Here is a 23,199-nt window from a genome sequence, read left to right as displayed (position 1 = left end):
GACAAAATAATTATATATCATGAATTGAATATCAAAAATTAAGTACAATGATAGCTAACATTTTACTTCCCAGACAAAATACTGCCAAATACATTTCATACCAGGAGATTATAATTAACCATTAATCCTTCTGGAAACTTCCACTGGAATTAAAAATAATAAGGCAAGTACCAATAACATTTAAAATATTTGAATACATAATATTTAGTAGAATTTAAAAACTAAAAGCATTTTCACATTCATAATAACCTAAATGAAGAACTAATAAAAGACAGTATTTCCCTCTCCCCGTCTCCCTCCCTCCCTCCCACTCCATCAAAAACAAAATTGTTCCCACCTCTGAGTTCCCATTGTTTTCAGCAACTTTCAATTCTCCTGAATGTCTTTTTCTCCTTTTCTCTACTCATTGAAAGTTACCAATTATTTGGTTTATACCACTATTATACACAATGCTACCAAAATCAAGATCACATCCAATATGGTGTTCATTCTTTTCCTTGACTTTTTCTGAAACCTCAAGCCAGTTGGAGACTGTTGTCAGAAATGTTGCTTTATTTTTAACTACTTATAAATTACCCAGTATTATCTACTTATAAAAAAATAAACCATTGCCTCATCACTACTAAATATTAAAAATACTTAATTTTTAAAATATTATGAACTATTTTTTATGAAAATAGTTTTATAAAATAAGTATAAAAATTAAGGTATTGCCTCCCTACTACTAAGAACTGTTCATAGACATTCTTAACATTCTGTCATTAACTTCCTAGGCGAAAGCACTCAAATTCTTACAGAAGGAAAATCAGTAGCTCTTATTCAAATGGAAATGTAGCCACTTGTAATTCCTCTAAGCTTACAACTACTATTAGCTTTCTTTTCTTTAGAGCAAATGTTTATAAATATTTTAGAATATTTGTCTCACAGAAGCACAAGTATAATGATTACAATTCATAGTCTAATTTAACATTTTCATTCCCTGACATGATTCTATGTAGATTAACTCAGTCACATATGGTTATTATTAGAGGCCCAGTGCACAAATCTGTGCACCAGTGGAGTCCTTCAGCCTGGCCTGCAGACATCCCCCGAGGGGTCCTGGATTGTGAGAGGGTGCAGGCCAGGCCAAGAGACCCCACCAGTGCACGATCGGGGCTGGGGAGGGGCCACGGGAGGGCTCCAGGGTGTGTCCAGCCCTTCTCGCCCGGTTCCAATCTGCCGGACCCCAGCAGCAAGCTAACCTACTGATCAGAGCTTCTGCCCCCTGGTGGTCAGTACGCATATAGCGACTGGTCGAACAATGAACAAACTGTCAGACACTTAGCATATTAGGCTTTTATTATATAGGATGATTACAGTCTTTGAAAAACATCTTACCTGGCGTCTTTTCAAATAATCAAGTGCAATTTGTACATTCTGTAGTCTGTGAAAACGCATCCGACCTTTTTCTCTGGGCTAAGAATAGAAAAATGCAGAGTATGAAAAACACTAGTTTTTTATAACACTGACAATATACTACATAAATATATATTATGCTTATCTTAATATGTCAAAACAGAATTTACTGTTTGGGTAAGCCCATTAAATTCTTTAAAGGCAGTCCTAATTTTTTTGTATTATCTGGGATTAAATTTATAGTAAACTACTAGGGATTTTCCCCAATATGTTTTATTTAAACATATTCTGTATTCCAAATGCTTTATTTAAACAAAGGAAAAGAGACAATACCACAGAACATTTAGACTTTTTATATTCACTAAAATACAATTCTAGCCTACAGGTATTAAGGTATGGCTGCACAAGAAGAATTAAATACCATTTTCCCTTCTTAATGAATTCTAACAATTATCAAAATGATTTTTAGAAATATATATATATACCACATGTGAATGAAAATGAGGTAAAGTAGCATGCAATTAGTATTAAAAAATCACCAAGAAGGAGAAAGACAGTGGAGTTTTACTTAGCCATGATAGAGGAAGGGAGAAAAGCAATTAAAACCATATAATATATTTCCTCTTTATTTTATTTTAGTGTTTTTCACAAAATTGGTAGGGCTCTATGATAGTTTTCCACTTCAGGAAAGCTGACAAACCGTAATTCTTTTCCTTCATACTGTTTCCCTTTAGAATCACTGCAAGTTGGCAAAAGGAAAACATAAGGAAACAGAGCTGGGGAAATGCTTAACAAAAATACAAAGAATGAAGCTGAAATTTGCCACATCAAATCTTCCAAAGGGGGAAAAAATAAAACTGAGATCTTAGCTTCTCAAATATGAATAGGGTGCTGAAGCCAAGGCCCCATAATAAAAAAGACAGCAGACTACAGAATGGAAAACTAGTTCTATACAACAGGTAGGAATGATGTTGGTGAATTCACCCACTACATCCAAAAAAGCACAATTTCCAATGAAATCAGGGGCATTAGGGATGTAGATGGCAAAAGAAGCACAATGGTCTTGCAAAGGCGGACGTGTGGTCAACTAATTGTCATCAGCTCTGTTAGTTGCCAGGACTCTAGATTGTTAAAACCTTCTCCCTTTCTAAATAAAAGGATGGCAGGTAAAGAATGCCCATCAAATACCTAATGCCAACAGGTATGATTTAAAGTATAAACTTAAATATTAAATAAGTTTCCAGAAGTTCCTTCAAATAAAGCAAAAAATAGTTGCCATGTTTAAAAAATAAATTCCAGAAATAGGATAACTTTGCATAGAAATTAGCAGGCTAGTTGTCAAGATGTCCATAACTATATAAAATCCTTTCGCTAAAATGCCATCTTATCCCTTAAGTGCTTATGTTCGATTACCACGCAGTGCACAGTAATCTATAAATAAATTTAAAGAGAAAATATTTCCTTTGTCCAATGTCTTGGTTCACACACATCCACCTCATTGTGGGTTTTGGTCCTTTCTAACGTTTTCTAAAAAGGAACCCAACCCGTGGGTTACTTGTCTATCACGTTAGCGCTCACCGCACTGTAAGGCTAGGTTAGTTGAGTTATGGGGGCCGACACCTACCCCCTTATCCTCATCCTCCACATCCTCATGCTGTTCATATTCGCATGCTTCTGTTGCACTCACCAATCGTAAGGTCTTCAAAAAATCTCGCTCCCTTGGCTAATGAATATAACAGACAGAAGATAGGACAGCAAAGACACAAGACAGACCAGAAATGAAAAGAAGAGCATGAACAGAACATAATGAAGGATAACAGGTAACCAAGAACGGGGAAGTCATGTTACAAAAAAAAGGAAATGACACCTGTGGAGTGGGTTAGACCGTTTTTCAGAAAGCGATGCTTATTTCCTGGCTATTTGTGAGTCTTTTAATGTGTGGTTATATTATGCAGACAACTTCTGCTAAGCAAAAACAACCCAAAGGTAAACAAAAAAAGAAAAGCAAGAACAAAAATAGTATTTTAATTATAAAACTGATCACATAAGCAAGGTAATCAAAGTGCTTCAATCTCCCAAAGTCACATCATTCGAAATCTGAAAATGCTTAGGAATCCAACCAAAACTTTTTTTTTTCCAGGCAGAAATTGCAGCTCAAAAAGATGAATATTTCAAAAATCTGAACAGTCTGTGCCAAAAACATCCTAGTCATATGCATATGTTCTTCAAAATAAATTAAGTAATTTACAACTTACCAAGGTGTCTCCTGAAAGAACTTCTAAAAGAGAGATCAAGTTGTGTCCATCTCTTAAGTCTTCATAGAGATCATTCACATGTTTTCGAACCTACAGAGAGAAAAGCAATTTAACTTTTGGTCCTAGAACCCAGGATCATCCTTAATATTCAAACAAGGAAGAGGACAAAGTAGAAAACATTTCTTATATGGTATTCATTCATACAGTGATTTTTTTATTCTCTTACTACTTAAATACTAAATTTAAATTTAAAATCTAAACACTAAAAATGTAATTTTCAGATTAATAACTCACAAAGACAAGTAGAATTATTACATGTTTTAACACACTATATAAATATAAGCCTGGACCATTACATGGAGTTACAATTTTAAAAAATACAGGCAATGCCCTGATCTTCATGACTCCTGATTCAGCAACTGGAGCTAACTTAACAACAGAGGCAACTTTTTACCCCCTGCTGGTCTTCCTACTCTCTGGCCACAAGATCTGGATGCCAGAAGCACACACTCCACACATTAAAAATCCACAGATGGCCTTGGCCAGCATGGCTCAGTGGTTAAGAGTGTTGCTCTACACACCTGAGGGTCACGGGTTCCATTCCCAGTTAAGGGCACGCACCTGGGTTGCAGATCTGATCCCCGCCCCTGGTCAGGGAGCTTGTGGGAGGCAACTAATTGATGTGTCTCTGTCACATCTATGTGTGTGTGTGTGTGTGTCTCTAGAATCAATGGGAAAAAATATCCTCACTCCTCTGGTGAGGATTAATTAAAAAAAAAACAAAAATCCACAGCTATAAGCTGGATAAAGGGCAGTATTCTTAAAAGCTTCCATGAACCTATAATTATTTCAAAATAAAACGTGTTTTTTTTTTAAATTCACAGATGTAAGGTTAGAAGACCTCTGTCCAAGCCTTCCTATGCACAACAGAAATCTTGTGGTGGTGGAGGGTTTTCATGACCATTATCACTAGCACAAAGTTAACCCTCAGCTTCTTCCTCTTTTCCACAATCCAGATTTAAGCTTGTGATTTTACAGCTCAAACCACCAAAGATTTCCCCAAACCTCTGTTCAGTCTGCCAAGTAGGGGTATCTGCCACAAATGCTTGGCCTCCTGAACCCATGCCATCCCACCCACGTCCTGCGAGACTCACATGACACTCCTCATTCCACTTCCTATGTCTTTCTCACTCCAGGACAGTGAAAGATGGGGTGTGATTCTGGACACTTATTTCATAGGAAGGCTATTTCACAACCTGCTTTGCCAGACTGAACTAAACCTCCTACATCAGGGAAACTTTCCAAAACAAAGTGTCATTTTTCTCCATATTTATGCAACAATAAAGAAAAATTAAATTGGGCATGTTTATTAAAGAAAAACAATAATATTACACTACCAAAACTTAGAAGAGAAAACATGTTATAATAAGGCAAAACGAGTTAGGAGGCCTGCATTTTAGTGTTGCTTTTACCATGAGTCCCATAAACTAGTGCCAGCTGTCTATTAACTAGTCCTAAATTTTCTCATTTGCAAAATCAAAATTTGAAAAGAGAAGGCCTTTGTTCAAACTAGAAAACAAAAATTCTATGATCTGAAAATAAAAGCTATCATATTTTCAAAATTCAATGTGACAACTTAAAATATGTAAAATGGAAAGCTGCTCTCAAGCCTTTGGCCTAATTTCTTAAGAATTTCGGAGGGGACCAGTTGGCCAACGTGGCTCAGTGGTTGACCCTCAACCTATGAACCAGGTGGTCACGGTTTGATTCCCAGTCAGGGCACAGGCCAGGGTTGTGGGTTCAATCCCCAGTAGGGGGCATGCAGGAGGCAGTCGATCAATGATTCTCTCTCATCATTGATGTTTCTCTCTCTCCTCCTCCTCCTCTCCCTTCCTTTCTGAAAGCAATAAAAAAGTTTTAAAAAAATAATTTGGGAGGGGTGCAGAAATAGACTAACATCGTAATGCTTGAAAAAATTCTGAGGCGTTGGTTGTCATGTAATACTGCCTATTTTTCCTATCTCGGGTGATTATTCTGAGGGTCTACGAAAATACTGCATATGAAAAGGCTAGATAAATATAAGACGTTATCATCTTTATCGTTCTATGAAAAAAAAAATGCCACCATCATTAATGATAATAAACAAAAATACACACACGGTAAGTTATACTAGGTACCCGCCCCTGTACTAAGACCTTTTAAAACTTGGCTCATTCTACTCACCACTAAAGAATGAGATGAAAGAGAATGTTAGTTAAAAATTACAAACCAACATTTTGGGGAAAGAGTGCTAGTGGATGAACTGAGAGGGGGGAAATGGGGTTCTGGAGAAATATCTGAAATTTAGGAGAAAGAAAAGATGAAATTAAATAGTTAAGCTGACATAGAAAAGCTTTTTATTTTGTCCCGGGTCTGAGTCACAGACATCTGGCCGGTAACTTTCCTTCACAAATGACTACACTAACTGCCAATAGTCGTAACCTTCCGTTTTCAATTTTTAATAAAACAGCCTTTCATCTCATTTTGGATACTTTCTCCCTGTGGAACAAAAAACTGTCTGAATAAATAGTGCCTGAGGAGCAGATGAGCAAAGTGAAGGCACTGTGAGATACTCTGGGGTTAAGTTACATAACGTGAATTACATAAGAAGGAGGAAGCATCATTTTCTGTATTTCATACAATTCTCCCAGAATTGTGCAGTGTTCTCTAAAATGTGGGTACTGCAGTTTACCCCTAGGGGGCACCAACCTTCCAATCTTTTGCTTAAGAGCAGTCTAAGGAAGAAAAATAAAATAAGCAGAAAAAAATGGTGAGACTTAGGAGAGAGATTCTAAACAGGGTGCTGCTGGTGATGGTGATGGAGGCAACAAGCATCTCAAATTTATTTTTGAGAGACAATAGAAGAGATGAAGCCAGGTCTGTCTATTTAAATGGCTTAACTGTTGAAAAATACTACTCTAAAATTTTTATTGTAATTGATTTTGTGTGGGCTAAATCAAATTCGACTTTAAAGATAAGATCATTGTCTAGCTAGTTTAAAGCTGCCTTTTTCAAAAGTCTGACTTTGTATTGGTTGATGTTAATCCAAATTCGACAAAAGTTTTACCTTCCATATTTAAACATACTGTTACCATATAGGTCACTAAATATTAATTGAGCAATAACTATATGCCAGGGAATCATTTACGTTCTAAGGGTACAAAGATGAATAACAAGAGAGTGCCATCTTTTGAGGCTTGCAGTCTGAGATGGTAGAAATTCAGAGAGGAAATCTCAGTCTAGAGTAAATACAGTCAGAGCAGCTCAGAAAGCTCTGAGGAGCTCTAACCGAGTCTGAAGGCTAAGAAGTCCGCCTGGTTAAGACATGAAAATGTGCCAGGTGAAGGGAAGAATAAGGACAAAGGAAAAGGGCAAGGATGTATGCAACTGCATGGTGCAGGGAAGGAAACAGTCCGTGAAATCGAAATGGGGGGTAGGAAGGTAAAGTAGGAAGGTGGGCCAGGAGACATGGCGGCTTTACATGTCGTTTTAAAAAGCTCAGACATTTCCTAAGTGAAGAGAACCACTGAAGGCTTTTAGACGGAATGAGGACATAGCACCTCTGACCAATATATAACCTTGTAAACTATTATCCTGAACAAGCCCAAATCACAACAAAGCTGCTGAGGGCCCAGTCTGTACGCAATGAAGGAGGAACGGTCCCTCAGGAAAAAGCAAACTTTTTCTGTATCAGGAAGGATTCAGCCCTCTCTTAAAGAGTCCTACACCTAAAAGATGCAGTATTCTGGAAAACAACCGACTATCTTTAGAAAGGATCATAAATAATAGAAGAAGGCTTGTCCCAAATGAGATCATCTCACTGCCTTGCACGAACTGGGTAAAGAGAAGGGGCACAGTCAGCTTCAGTGAAAATGAATGAAAATGATTTTCAATGTCATTTTTATACTTCAAACAAATACATTCATACAAAATAAGCTACCAAATTCTCTTGGGAGAGCTCCTTAAAAGTTCTACTTCAAAAAAATAAATTTAAGCCCGGCCGGCATGGCTCAGTGGCTGAGCGTTGACCTATGAACCAGGAGGTCCACGAACCAGGCGGGCTCAGGGCATATGCCCGGGTTGCGGGCTCTATCCCCAGAGGGGGGTGTTCAGGAGGCAGCTGAGCCCTCTCATCATTGATTGGGTAAAGAGATCGCTCTCCCTCTTCCTCTCTGAAATCAATAAAAATATTTTTAAAAAATAAATTTAAAAGTCTATCAATATATCACCATCATCAATTATCGATCAGTAAATTGATGCTTTTAAAATACACAGAAATGGCCTGGCCTGTGTAGCTCAGTGAACTGAGCATCGGCCGATGTACCAAGAGGTCACAGGTTTGAATCCCACTCAGGGCACATGCCCAGGATTGCGGGCTCAATCCCCCAGGAGGGGCCGTGCAGGAGGCAGCCAATTGACGTTCCTCTCTCATCAATGTTTCTCTCTCTCTCTCTCCCTCCCTCTCCTTTTCTGTCTCTCTCAAATCAATAAAAACATATTTAAAAATAAATCAATAAAATACACAGAAATGCTTAAAACCAGATATTATCTTAGGTAGTTGCCCTATCTGAACAGTTTTGTATATTACAAATTTATTTCAGTATTATTTCTTTAAGAGTTGTGAAAGAATAAAAAGCATAGCTCAAACTCTAGGTAAATTCTATACTGATGCAGGGAGTGTAATGGGGAAACATCCTTATGGGATATAGAAAAAAGATGGTCATACTTTTTAGGCAATATGTTAATAAGTCATCATTAATACCAAATAGAATTAATTTTTTAATGTTTTTTTAAACTATAAAGATATTTGTCATATATCTTAACACATTCCGGACCAGTAATTTTATTGCTAGCTTTGCCCAGTGGCCAGATAAGTTTCTATTGAACGAGTACAAAAAACGTTTTACATAAGTGTTAAAGGCACGCTTTAAAATAAAATACCCATTGCATTTTGAAAGTTATTTATTACATGTCCTTACAAGCTAATATCTTTTTAAAGAATTCTTGTGATTGGCCACAAGTCTTAGAACAGAAAACATGAGAATTTTCGTGATTCTCGAAATGTGTTAAGGTATTAATGAATAAAATAATAAAGAGTTTGAAACAAACCAATGTTGGCCCTAGGCAGTGCAAATAACCCATCAACTTCACAAGGACCTGATTAGTTCTTTGGAAAAAAAGATTTCTCTGTTAAACTTTCAGGTAGACAATCTACAATCAATTTTTTAAAAAACACACTTGTATTACTGATAAAACTTCATTTTTTATTTGGGGGCATTTCAGTCATGGTTTCAACTTGCTGTTTTTTATATTCTTTTCTGCCCAGGTTCAGCATTGTCAAAGGGACCTTTTTAAAAGGCAATTTCAGTTTTCAAATTTGTAAAGCATATTACTCCTTTCTGTATTAATTTGGGGGTTGGAGTGATTGATTCTTGTCTGTTTTGGTTTGGGTTTGAGTCCTCTACCTTTCCTGCCAGCTCTTCCTATTTGTCAACATGAAGACAGACATAAATCTGGTTTTGCATGTGCTTTTCCCTCATCCTGCAGGTCTGTATAGATTCTGCTGAACAATTACAAATAATGTAACTAAAAGCGAAAAATAAATCCAGAAATCAATTACTTTGCATACTAAATTTTATAGTATTTGCTCACTGTTTTGGAGTTCATTTCTATCCTATATAATAAAAGGGTAATATGCAAATTGACCCTAACTTCAAATATCCTCCTAGCTCATTATTTATATAAACCTTTAAACTAGTTATCACTTCAAAAGATCATGGTTAAGTACTATTCTATCAAGAGCAGTTTCAATAGCATAATGAAAGGAGAAGGTACCAATAACCAGCATTTTTATGCTCATCTCTTCCCATTCCTCTCACATTCTCACAATTTGGGCAATAGAAAGAAAAAGCTGGGGAAAGTGGGGTTATAATCACTTGACCCTTCTAACAAATAATAAATAATTTTGTCAATAAAACTAAATTTTGACAGAAATGTAAATATGTGACTATAGCAATATAACAAGACAAATAATGACTACTGAAAATCCTATATAATAAAAGGGCAATATGCAAATAGACTGAACAGCAGAACGACCAGTCGCTATGATGTGCACTGACCACCAGGGGGCAGACGCTCAACACAGGAGCTGCCCCCTGGTGGTCAGTGCACTCCCTCAGGGGAGCGCTGCTCAGCCAGAAGCCAGACTGACAGCTGGGGAGAGCAGCGGTGGTGGCCTAAGCCGGCAGTCAGACATCCCCCGAGGGCTCCCGGACTGCAAGAGGGCACAGGCCTCTAGTTCTATCATAATAGCTAAGTCCTACATATTTACATACAGGAGTTCATTTGTGCCAAGTCCTAAATAATATAACTAAATCTAAAATGTCTGTTTAACGAAGGTAATCTATACCTACATCATCAAAGTCCTGTCCTTTACCATCAACATTTTAAATAAATCCCACCATATTTTCAAATTCTAGTTTTCATTGAAGAAGTTTTGAAACAGAATTGTGCATATTTTTCAATAAAAATCATATAAAATTACTTTAAAGAATTTTAATTGGTTTTATTTAATTATACAACTGGTTTTATAAAATTAACAACTAGTTTTTAAAAATGTGTACTTCCTCAATAAATCCCCACTAAAGATCCTTCAATAAGGTCATACCAATGCCATAAGACAGGTTCAGATAAATGATTATAAATTGGAGGTACATTCAGGTAAAATACATTCAGTTCCTATATGAAAATAAAGACAGCTTCTGGGATGGGGCAAGCTATCAGTCATTTGCCCCCTAATGCCAGGTCACTTTATCAGACTAGTTGTCTTAACACCTATGCATTATCTGTATTATCGATTTCAAAGATGGAATAACATGGGAGGGGGTGATTTGAGGAGGCAATGCAAGGGCATGATGGCATTCTAGAAGAAGAGCTTCTAACACTGAGAAGGTAGTGAGAGGACCCTGGATAGCTGGTGAGTGGGGCAAGAAGAGTCCAGGAAAGGGATATAGGGCAATGACAAACAAAAATGTCAACTACTTTGCAATTCTGATTAAAGTGCTGGTTATGGCTCACTGAATACTTCTGAGCTGAATCATCACCTTTGGGGCTTTTGTCAAATGCAGTATAGGTTGTTGATACCTGACCTGCTACACAGCAATTCAACAATTAAGTGGATACCTGTCGCAAATAAGAACTCTCCTTCTGGCACAATTTAAAGTACCTTTTACAGTGCAATTGTTGTTGTTGTTTTTTTGTTTGTTTTTTGGGGGGCCACTACACTCTCAATACATACAAAAAAAAATCAAAGAACCAACTGAGCCCCCAAAAAGTAACTTCATCTACTTCAGAGATGATGTATGTAGCACACTCGCCAGCCCCCACCTCTCAGTGGAACAGGAAGCCACTTGCTGGAATGGTTGGAATATGATGAGTCAGGCTCTAGGCTGGGGAGAAAGCAAGGTCCTCATAGAGGGCAGAGAGAGCTAGGCGAGTAATAAAATCCACCTGTGGCTCAGGCTCCAGGAGGGGCGGAGCTGGCCAATGTGGGTGTCTTCTGGCCACACCATCACGGGCACTTCCTGGTGTCCCTTTCAGAGCCTTCTTTGCCAGGGAAAGACACTACCAAGGGTGGGGATGACACAGTGGTGGCTCCATCTCTTTCTAAGTCTCAAGGATTGGGAAAAATTGACAGTCTCTTATGAGCATATTTTATAGTTTTAAGGCCTTTATAATATTCTAATACTTTCTATGTGAACTAATTCACTCTCCTTTAAACATAAGCCCCTTTCCTCAAGTCTTTACAAATAAACAACTGACAACAACTGGTTGTATCCTCCTCACTAAACCTTTGGAATACAGGATTATGATCAAGACAACTGCCACAGGGAGATCAACACTGAAACTATTTTTAAAGACACCCCCAGATGATGAGATCCCACTGCCTCTGCTGCAATTCATGCTAATGCCTAACACCTCTTCCCTGTTCTGTTCAACATTTTTTGTTGCCTTAAATTCAGATGAAACTCCAAGTCCCCAGTACCATGATTTACATTTTCCTAAATAAAACCTCTGTAAAACTATCTGGGAAACTCATATGCTTGGAAGGAATTATAAATACAGGTTTTTTTCCATTGTGTACTTAAAGGAAAAAAATTTGACACATGTTAAAATTAATCTCTGCAACAGAACTATACCTTCCATAGGAAGAGTAAACCTTTCAAAGATGCTACCAATTTTTTCAAAGTGGTAACTTCAAAATGACATTACAATTTTGCCAAATTTCCAGATTCTAATCTACTCAACAGAGGTCTGTGGACCACAGATGCTCACCAGCTAATCCGCCCCGCTGTACATGACTAGTCAAAAAAGATGCCACATTGTTGTCTCATACTAAAGCCTGATATCTAAGCAGAAGTTATTTTGTCTCTAGCCCCTGTGATAAGCACCCTAGCTTTTAAACATGTTTAACCAAGAGTACACTTGAGTCAGGTTGACACCTACCAAATCTGAGATCTCATTTGCAAGATACATGGGTCCTAGCACCCTACCAATGGAGTTAACTTCCAAGCCAAAGACTAAGAGAATTTGAAAAGAATGTCAGCTGAATAGATGCGGTCACATTCTCAAAGCCACCACCATTATATCTCTGCTTGCACTCATGGTGTTCCTTCTATCCAAAGTGCTGTTCTGTTTCAACTCCTCCTCCAACTACTGAAGTCTTACTTTTCCTTCAAGGTCAAGTTTTACAGTCACCCAGGCTGTGAAGGATTCCCCCTTCTGCACTCCCATATTCCTTGGTTTATACCAAGATACCAATAATCATTTCCCTTAAAAAATAGTTTGAGGGGAAGCAGAGTTGCCACCCCAAAATATTTCTGTTTTAGATATTGATTATTTTAGGCTCGTTATTTTCAAGGAATCTTTGACCTTCCCCTAACTGTCTAAAAGAATTTATATAGAGGACCTGCTTCAGGAAAGAAGCTATTGTCACAGATAGTGAAATTTTAATATGAACTAAGTATAATAGACAGGGAGGAACCAGCAAGTTTTCTTCATCGAAGTCCTTTCTATGTACCATTTATAGAGATGGGCCAATATTCATTTACCAAACTTGCATTTCTATCTCCATGTAAATTGCCTCCCTGCTCTTTGAAGTCTCAAACCACAACCCTCCCCATTCTCCTTAGCTCAAATGGCATATAAGCCTTAACTGCCCATTGGTCCTTGGTCTCATATTCTTATGGAACCCTGTATGTACATATATAATAAATTGGATCATTTTCTCCTGCTAATCTGTCTCATGTTGGTTTGATTATTAGTCCAGCCAGCAGAATTTTAAAAAGTGGAGGAAAAGTATTTTTCCTCCCCACATGTCCATGATGCACATAATAAGCCCCTTCAAAGGACAGGGCCCTGTCTTCAGTTCTCACTGTAAACGCCTCATGCTTTGCATATTACCTTTCAGACAGTAGATAACCAAAGAATAAATAAAATATTAGCCATCTGTGACCTTAGCCACGCCCTCAGCTGTGGGCCCTTGAGTGCCTACTTAATGATGGGCAATTAAAACATCTTTTTTTTTTTTGTCCAGGGCATCTCACAACACTGGGAACCTGATTTGAACCTGATATTTTTGCAGCTCCTCCACCCACCCACCCACAAAAAAAAGTCTTTATTTGATCTTGCCAACTATGAAAACTTAATTTCAAAATTCAGCAAGAAAACATTAATCAGAAATTAAATTTACCAGACAAAACTTTGGAATTTAACAGCCCAGTGGACACATTAAAATGGCTCTATGATATACAATGCTCAGTAGAATTACAGTGTCTGCAAATACGGCTTCTTATGTTTTTTAAGTTTATGTAGAATAAAAGTTAGATGTTTCAAACGTTTGGGAATAATGACAAATTGTGAGATAAAAGAGGAATAACATGAAACTCACTGACTCAGACAATAAATCTATAGGAAACATTTCCACTCTTACAACTTGTAAGAACACCTATGCTGTATCTATGTGGTTTAACTGCACAGAAATCTAAGAAATAGAACTTCTACACTATTCTTCAGTCAGTAGTACCTACCATTAGAGTCCCTGGGTTTTGGGGTTTTGTTTTTTGTTTTCAATAGTGGAAGGCTGCCTTGTAGAAAACCTGAGTGTCAGATTCTCTGCTCAGGCAGGAGGCTTGAAGTGCTATGTTGTGGTTGTGGCTCGCCTGGGCTATTGCTCTGTGAATTACTAGTATTCTAGACTAAATTCAGCCACTGATGTGGGATGGTTCACTAATAATATAAACAGCCAGCTGACAAATGCTCACAGTGGCATCTCACCTCAAACTGTCATAGCCATGGGAGGAAAAATAAAAGTGTTTGTGTGGGTCTGGGCCAGACTGTTATGAAAATCATGTTTATTTTTCCTTAGTTAGAGCTCACCATGTAAATGGCACCCGTGACTAGTAGTGCTATTATAAAACCACAATAATTTAATAAACAAAATAGAAACAAACACATAAATACATAGAACAGAATGACAGCTGTCAGAGGAAAGAATGAAAAGAAAGGTAAAGGGATTAAGCAAAATACACTATACAGAGTGTCCCCCCAAAATGCATACACATACTTGGAATAATTATAAAGGCAGTGTTTATTAAAATACATTTCATTTTCAAAATTGAGCTATCAGCTGTTAAAGTGTGTATACATTTTGGGGGACATCCTGTATATAACATATAGACACAGACAACAGCACGGTGATAGGCAGAGGGGAGGGAAGTGGGGGAGGTGGAAGAGGGTGAAGGGGGGATAAATGGGGACGGAAAGAGACTTTACTTTGGGCAAAGGGCGCATGATGTAGCGTGTAGACGATGTTTAGTTGAGTTGTACGCTTGAAACCCATATGGTTTTGTTAACCAGTGTCGCTCCAATAAACTCGGTTTAAAAAAAAAATTGCTGTGCGCTAAGGGCAGTCTCCTCTTTTCATTATATAAGCAATATTATGACTCAAACCCATAAAAATGCGAACGTCAGGCCACTGTTATGGAAGATGGGAGGACAAACTGAAGCTTCTTGATGATTTTAAAAGGTGTACAGATATAAAGAGGGCATTATTCTTTTTTTTATACTTTATCGATTAAGGCATTATATATGTGTCCTTATCCCCCCTTCTTCCCCCCCCCCACCCCACCCCCTGCTCGTGCCCTCACCCCCCTAGTGTCTGTGTCCATTGGCTATGCTTATATGCATGCATACAAGTCCATTGGTTGATCTCTCCTCCTTCCTCCCACCCTCCCCTGCCTTCAAGAGAGCATTATTCTTATCACTGCTTTATAGATGCGAAAACAAAGGCTTTGAGAGGTTCAAGGTCACACCTCTAGTAAACAGTCCTGGGTAAAGATCCAAGCCTTGCAGACCACAGCCGGTGCTCTTCAGCATCACACTGTCCCACCCTCCCTGGGTTCCAAAGTACAGTGAGGGGAGAGGCTGTGAAAAGCAGGAACAGCTTGGAAAATCTGACCACCGGGGCAGACTTCAGGCCTGACTAGCTTACTCCCACGCTGGCCTTCCCATCCATAATTGACGCTCTTCTGGAATCTGCCTGAAATTCCCAGAGATTTATTTTCCAGCAGAATGGCTAGAGTGCTCTATCATTTACAGACTTCAGTGAATTAGGTTCCCCTCAGAGTTTCCCATCAAGCTTTGCTCCTGATCCTACATGAGACCGGCTGCGCTGGGAGTCCAAAATGGGATATGAACACAGTGATAGGCAGAGGGGAGGGAAGTGGGGGAGGTGAAAGAGGGTGAAGGGGGGATAAATGGGGACGGAAAGAGACTTTACTTTGGGCAAAGGGTGCATGATGTAGCGTGTAGACGATGTTTAGTTGAGTTGAAAGAGTATCTTAGGAGGACAGACACATGCCCTGGGCCCTTGAGAGGAAAAAAAAGAGGTGAGTTTAAGGAAAGATAAAGAAATGGAGTGAGGTTTGAAACTTAAAATCTACTTGGGGATGGGGAGGGGACCATTCTTTCTCCCCTAGGGTATTAAGGCACCTTGATCTCAGGACTTAACATCCATAACATAGGATATGCATTAAATAAGATCTAGTGGGCTAGCCTGAGAACAAGGCCAGCATTATAATATATGTCAACCACATAGGGAAATGACTTACAAAAGTCCCCATTTATATGTCAAGGACTCTACATACATAGCAGCAAAAACTGACCTTATAATGAACACTATGGACTACTTAAATTTCATTTGAAAAAATAGTATTATATTTCCATGAGAACTTTTAAAAAAATCACAAACAAGAATATTTGAACAATTTTAATAGGAAATTCTTTAAGCAAACATTGGTGTCAGTATATGTTAGTATGTAAATCAATAGTACGGTGCCATCAAACTTTTATTTCAGCATTTTTAGAAGTATGCAACAGTTTTCCCAGACTCAACACCTTTGAAGTCATTCCCTTTCTCTTTTCCACAACATAGACATTTCTTCTCTACTATATTAAGATCAACTGACTCTGCTGCATGGGCAATAGTTTCCAAGCTCCTGGGCAAGTCCAACATGACCCAGGGCTACCTTTGACCCAGGGCTACCCTGGCCATTTTCATTATCAAATTCTCCCCTGCAGGGTATGGCTCTCTCATCTCTCTCTGATTACTAGCTCCCAAGTCCTTTGCTACTTGCCTTCCTCTGTCAGGCCCCTTTGAAAGGCATCTCTGAATTCCCCCTCAGATTTGCAGCACAGTAAACTCTGGCTAGGATCCGGAAACAGTTTTCTATTTGCTTCCATGGGAAGAAATGCTTTAGAAAGTATTTTCAAAGAAACCTGACTGCACCCTCATGATGGGGTTCAGGACACACTAGCCCAATATATGGCCCTTCAACATATTAAATATTTTAAGCTGGAGGAACTTGGGCAGTAGCATGTGCTGGAAAGACTCTGCCTCCACCCTACCTCCTGCTGGAGGCAGCTCATACTAGTAAGACCTTCTTGTGAGAAGCGCCCTCCCTGTACCTGTGGGAAAGGAGCACCCTTACCGCTGCAGAAGAATCCAAGCAAACAGGCCCTGCTGAGTTTTCTCCCCCTGCCTCATACCCTTCTGTGCTTTTACATTTTCCATGACTTCCACTCTTAATCAAATCTAGTATAAAAACACTCAGGTTTAACCCTTTCTTCCAGTCTTCAATTTCCTTATGAAGGCTCCCATATCCCATAAAACTTTTATTAAGTATATTTGAAAAAAAATAGTACATTTCCATGAGAACTTTTTTTTTGTATGTTTTTCTCTTGTTAATCTGTCTTTTGTTATAAAGCCAAGAACCTCAAAGGGTAGAAGAAAAATATTTTTTATCCCCCTACATGGAGTAAGACTGCAGAGAATCTAATTTTAATATATTATTAGAGAATTTCCAAGGTAGAAGAATCTAGCTATAGGCAATATTCTTCTACATTCTGAACGGATGAAAATAAGCAGTGAAGTTAATTTGTAGCTTTAGGTAAATAAATTAATCTCGTCTCTGAATATGAGTAAACTTTCTAGTACCTAGCCACAAATGGAGAAACATTATACAATGGAAAGGGGTCAGAAGAATGGATCCTAAGTCTGGCCCTGGCAATCATGACCTGTTTGTCTTGGGGCCTCACTCTCTACCCCTGTTATGAAATAGGTCTTTTCAGCTTTAAAAGAAGGAAGTTGCCCTAAATTTATTTTTCCTCCAGACTAACTTTTATGTCGCTCCTACCAAAGTAACCCTTTCAGGTCCCCATCGTAGTGGTTATAGTTCTATATCAAAAACTAAGGGGGAAAGTTTCGTTTGGTTTCACATTCATTCATTAAGCAACACATTTCTTAGTATGGTTTGAGGAATACAGCAGTGTATTAGACACTATGTTAGGTACTGGAGATGCACTATTTAATAAGACAGACACAGCTCCATCCCCTAGCTTAGCCTAGTATTAAATAACAAAGCAGTGTTCCGCTTTAACCAGCCTACTACAGAATGCAGACACTTCCGATATGAAGGCCTACACAACATGATTTAGAATGTTAACACCACTGATCAAAAAGTAAAGTTTTTCTTCTTTGAAAATGCCTTAGTCGGTACCTTTCTCCAGCTAAAACAATGACCTTCAGGAATGCTGCCTGATTTCTTCAGATACTTTTATCTACATCTCTAAATTCGTGTAAAGTAAATTGATTAGAGAAGAATGTAAATAAAAATTTATGGCCATATAATGGGTCTGAGCCCAAACAGAAAAGACTTAAAATATGCAGAATAATGCTGAAAGAAATTAGAGCTGAGTAAAGCAACATATTGCTTTTCCCCCGTACTTCTCTGTCTTTGTTTCTTTTTGACCATTTCTTGTCTTTCTATTGTGGCATGATATGGTGGTGAGACATCGTTTTTTCTGTAGAACCAGAAGGGACAAGAACTAAATCTTAGCCCTGCCACATTCTAGCAGCTTCATGCTGGATTAACTCATTAACTTCAATAAGTGGTAGTGATGGTAAAGGCAGCAATCTATAATAATAATCTATAATAATAAAAGGGTAATATGCTAATTAGACCAAACGTCCTTCCCACGTCATTCCAGATGTCCTTCCGGACGAAGCAGCCCAGGTCCCAGGCGCCTGCTGGCTGTGGCCAGAGCAAAGTTATCACTGTGTTCTCAGCCTGGGGATTTGCATTTCCTTCCAGATACCAAGTCAGAAAAGAAAGAAGAGTGTGACTGGTTCGGAGGAGCCATGAAGTCGTTGACTTCTCTGTGGGCAAAGGATATCTCTGCCATGAGTAAATTAAGCTTCCCAAGGATATGATGGAACAGAGAAAAAATCTGATAGTCAGTTGGGTGTTTCCCGTGTGGTAACTGAGCAGATTATTAACAAGCAGGGCGTGGTTCAATATTGGAACCCAGGGCCTCTTTCTCTCCAAATGCATTTTAGGTATCAATAAAATAAATTTTAAAATTCAGACCAAATATCCTATTACACAATGTTAAGGAATAAATTTACAATATAGCTAACCCGTGCTGAAGAATACACTTCTATAGATGAAAAGGGGCCACATACTGAACCTGACAAGCTCAGGGGAGGCCTTCGTGGCAGTCGTACAAACTCAGAGACCTAAAATAACCACAAACGGTGGTCTGAAATTTAAAAAATTTAACTATAAGCAGTTTATGGTTGGGTAGTCATGGCCTAGGCCAATTTCTTCCCTGACAAAGGTCAACCTTTACCTAAACCGAGTCTGTCTCTTGTCTTTTTGCATCTACGATAACACATCGTTGGAATGTCAAAGTAGCTTTCCTTTTCCCAGACCCCTCAAAGCACAAGCACTGCTCTGCGGAGACCACAAATCAACTCGCTGTTATTGAGTTAATCGTTGACAGTTAACTATCCCGTACCCACATGTGTAAAAGAAGCATGTGTCTATCATTTTACTTTTTACCCAATCCCAGAGGTTTCCCCGCTTTGCTTTCTCCCGCCTCCCTAACCTGTCACCAACGGATTTCATGTAACCCACTTAGTCTCCTCCTTTGATTGTAATGTATAAAATAAGGTGCACAACTGCCGTTCTCCAGAGCATTATCTCAACCCGCTGAGATTTTGCTTTCCGGCAATTGTTGACAGTTTGGCTCAAATTATCTCAAAAATTCTCTATAGGCTTGAATGTTTCTCACGTTGAACTTTCATTGTCAATTGCCAGTTAGACGGTCCAACGCAAGGAAAGACCATTATATGGACTTCTTCAGATTCTAATCTTCTCCTAAAAATCACTTATCACTTTAAATTATTCCTTTTGAATATAGCCTCTAGGTCATGGCTCAAGTTTTAATTCTGGGTCCAAGTAAGCAATTAAAAAGGAATCTTCTGATCTTTAAAGTGTTTCCAGAAACAAAGGGTTTCCTTCCTTCCTTTTTTTTTCCTGAGAACAAGGCAAAAGCTAAATCATAGGTACTTAAATTTAAATCTTAGGTGCCAACTCTTATACTGCTGCCTTACAAATTTCTGGACAAGACAGAATTGCATGTGACCAGTAATTAAAACTGAATAGTTATATAAGACCCTCTAGTTTATAAAAGTAGAATGGGTATAAACTAATATTTTATATAATAAAATAATGTTATCAATGTTACATTTTAGAATATTTCTCTGGGTAAAATTTAGCTTACCAAAGTCACAGGTATTTTTAAAAACAACCAGCTTATGTTTCAGCACAATAATTAAAATTATGCTAAAGAATCATACATAATGTTACTGACACCAATGGTTTACCTAGCAACCATAATTTGCTAGGTAAACAATTAGTCTACTCAGTGTGTGAAGAGACTTGTGTAGGCAGCAGACCTGAATGCATTAACTGGGCTTTATTCTTTAAAGGACTCTGCAGAATGACGAATCAAAAGGAAAGCATTCTTGTCAGAACAACCAGTTTAAGGACAGGCTTAGTCATACAACTGAAATACCAGAACACTCCAATTTAAATACCTCTGGAAAAAAGCCAAAGACTTCAGCTCACCAACAATCCTAAGTTTCAATTAAGCAATCTGTTCGGTTTAAACGAATGTAATTTTAGCTATGATAAATTTAAAAATCAGGCTACATTCATTTTTTTCTGGAGAAAATCTATATTAAAAAACCCTAACCAATACAGTGTATATTTTGAGGAACGAATGTTTACCCATATGGACATAATAGTAACTTAAGCAATCCTTTAAAACCCCACAATATTTACTTTTCTCAGTCATATAATCCTTTAAAATCCACCATGCCAGATTCAGCCCCTAGGCACTGGATGTGTGCTATTTACAGCTGCATAAATCATAATTTCCTAAGTCACGTTGATTAAAAGCGAATAGTTGAAACTCTGAGGCAGAGAAAAGTCAACACAAGCTCCTAACCAGGGGGAGCCTGCTGGCAGACCTGCAACATCCCACAGTCACAGGGAAATCAAACCCGGCGCAGTCCCTGCTTCCAACCCACGCTCTCTCTCCTGTCCTGCCTACGAGGGCAGCTCTACCAGTGAGCAGCTGTGGCAAGGTTCCCCTGCTTAAACAGGGGCCGCGCACAGGAGGATGTGGAAGATGCCCTCCAAGTGTGAATCTAAGTAAAATGACAACTGAGGACCCAAAGCTGCCAGACGTTCAGAACCTTGCGGCCTGAGTCTGAAGGTTATGTGTTACCACTACATTAAACACCTTGGAGGGTTGTCAGAATGACTAAATGGTTCCAGGTATACACACAGTAAGAATACGCTTGCCAGCCCTGTGATGGGCCCTAGGAGGGAGCAACACAGCTTTTGTGCACAAACAGCTCAACTACTGTTCTGGCATTGACAGCAAAGGCAGTCTCCTTATGCTCAATCATCCAATTCATGAAATACCCATAAGACTGGTCCAGTTCCACATGCCTGGCACATAGCAGACCCCCAATAGGTAACTACAGAATGCCAGCGCTGCGGTTCTCGTGGGAGTCATCCTCATTTGTGCTTCTAGTTCTCTCTAGTCCCCACAAATCCACCATACAGTTCAAGTCACAACCTGGAACCGTAACAGTTATGCCCCAGATGACATGGGCAACCCTCTGTGACACCCCCAGATACCCAGCCACCACAGGGGCACCCCTTCATCAAAAACCCCACTTCCCTTAGGTGCACCTCAGAAATGGGAAAATCCTGTCAGAGCCTTCAGCTCCAAAGGTCCCCATCCATCCCCACGCTCACATCGGCCCATCTCTGCCCTACCCTGTGGAAAAGTCTCACTCACATTAAGTGCGTGGCACATGTAAGATGAGACAAAGCCTGGGAGAGAGGAGGTAATCGGCTGGCATCCTTCATTAGAACTCGCAGTATATTTCCTCACAAAAGCTGAGGATCTTAACCTTTTATCTCTCGCCAACACGCCAGAGGATTCAGCGCCCTGCAGTAACAGCCCCTCCCTGAAGAAGTGATTCTTCATGAGGGAGGGGGTGACATGGCCTCCCTGAAGGACGTATCAGAATATTGGAAAAGGGTTTTTGTCAATGGGTGGGGAGAGGGGGAGACCTAGAACACCTCGCAGGTAATTCTGATCTGCCCCCTGGAATGAGAACCGCTTTTATAGGTCATCAGCTGCTTTTACATTATTGGGACCACTCCTATGCTGCATGATGGTTCCAGTAGGACTTGCAGAATCGCTTAAGAATATAAGCACATTTTAAATAATGTTTCTATGTGAGAAAACTCCATGTCCCAAACAACAGACTTAAAACATGACCTATTTCCAATTTGCGACTATCCATAAAAAGGGGGAGAAAGTGACTAATAGTTAACTGTGAAGTCCTCTGCATTCTTCAGCTGAGACTCACAGAAGCGCTGCAGTGGGATCCAACAGCTCCATGAAATTGTACGCAAATTTTGTGAACATCTGTATTTTTCTGGAGAGCTTATATCATACGAGCCATGGCACACAAATGAATATTATTTTAAGAACTGCAATTATTAACTGCTTCACAGACAGAGAAATGTATGTACGCAAGTACCAATTTCTGGGTCATATTAAGTACAAGATATAAAATGAGTCTGGACTTCTGTCTCTATAATACACCTTTATTCTCATCTAACCCTCTGGCATCCACATAATCTGATGCCACAACCTGGTTTGAATCTTGGTGGAGGGGGAAAAAAATCTTACTGAGAATTGCAGCTTTTCCATGCCCTAACATATAAACATTGACGTATTTCTTAAGCAACTGAGATTATTTTTAGAGTCCAGTAATAGGTTATCCTAATGTCACAGAATGCGCTGTAATCACTGGGTACACCTCCATCATCACCCACAGGCCCCACACCAAATAATTACAGATGCCTGAAATGCATGTGACCTGCTCTAGAATTTAAACTGTTAAGCTGTGTTTCAGGGTTATCCAATCAGTTACTGCACAGTAAAACATGCAAAACAATTCCACGACGTGAAAGAAATAGAAACTGACCTTCATTAGATGCTGATTTATCCATTTTGTAAACGTTTTCTTTTGTACTTTGTCCCGTTCATCTGCAAGGGGGGGAAAAAGACATAAAACAAGGTTGGTAAAATCCATGAATAGACTTTAATTGTGATCAAGCATAGAAACAAAAATAAGGTATTCAAAAAAGAACTGTTAAGTGAATTTGAATTTTGTTATTGAATTCTGGCAACTGTAGGCTGTCTGTAAGAAAGTGTTAAAGAGCTATGTTCTATCAGACTGGTCTCTTCCCAGAGCTGCAATTGCCAACATTACTCCTTTAAACAAATGTCCTCTGCATTCTGTAGCATAAGCCCCAATCACCACCACCACCACCACCACCACCACCACCAAGATGTCTAATCTAAGCTTTACACTGTCAGGTAAGTCCTTGCACTGAATTGCCCAAAGTGTTTTACCATGTGTTACATCCCATTGGGTCTTCACATTCATATGAGGGGTAGGCAGTTTCATTGCCATTTTCAGAAAAGGAAACCAAGACTCAGAGAAGTTAGA

The 23,199-nt window shown here is 39.0% G+C and overlaps 1 protein-coding gene across 14 annotated transcripts in view; it reads right to left on the bottom strand.

Annotated features, from left to right (window-relative positions):
• Positions 1 to 23,199, bottom strand: part of DST (dystonin) — a 435,295-nt gene that overhangs the window by 225,788 nt on the left and 186,308 nt on the right. For all 14 annotated transcript variants that reach the window (XM_079780748.1, XM_079780749.1, XM_079780745.1 and 11 more), the window contains 3 exons: positions 22,672 to 22,733; positions 3,651 to 3,740; positions 1,378 to 1,455 (listed from right to left, as the gene is read on the bottom strand). In XM_079780748.1, the coding sequence (XP_079636874.1) occupies positions 1,378 to 1,455; positions 3,651 to 3,740; positions 22,672 to 22,733 (230 nt within the window). The remainder of the gene's footprint in view (positions 1 to 1,377; positions 1,456 to 3,650; positions 3,741 to 22,671; positions 22,734 to 23,199) is intronic.

This window comes from Cnephaeus nilssonii, assembly GCF_951640355.1.
Source record: "Cnephaeus nilssonii genome assembly, chromosome: 9".
NCBI classification, from domain to species: domain Eukaryota; kingdom Metazoa; phylum Chordata; class Mammalia; order Chiroptera; family Vespertilionidae; genus Cnephaeus; species Cnephaeus nilssonii.
Note: the sequence above shows the minus strand (reverse complement) of the source record. Positions and strands in the feature narration are given on the sequence as shown.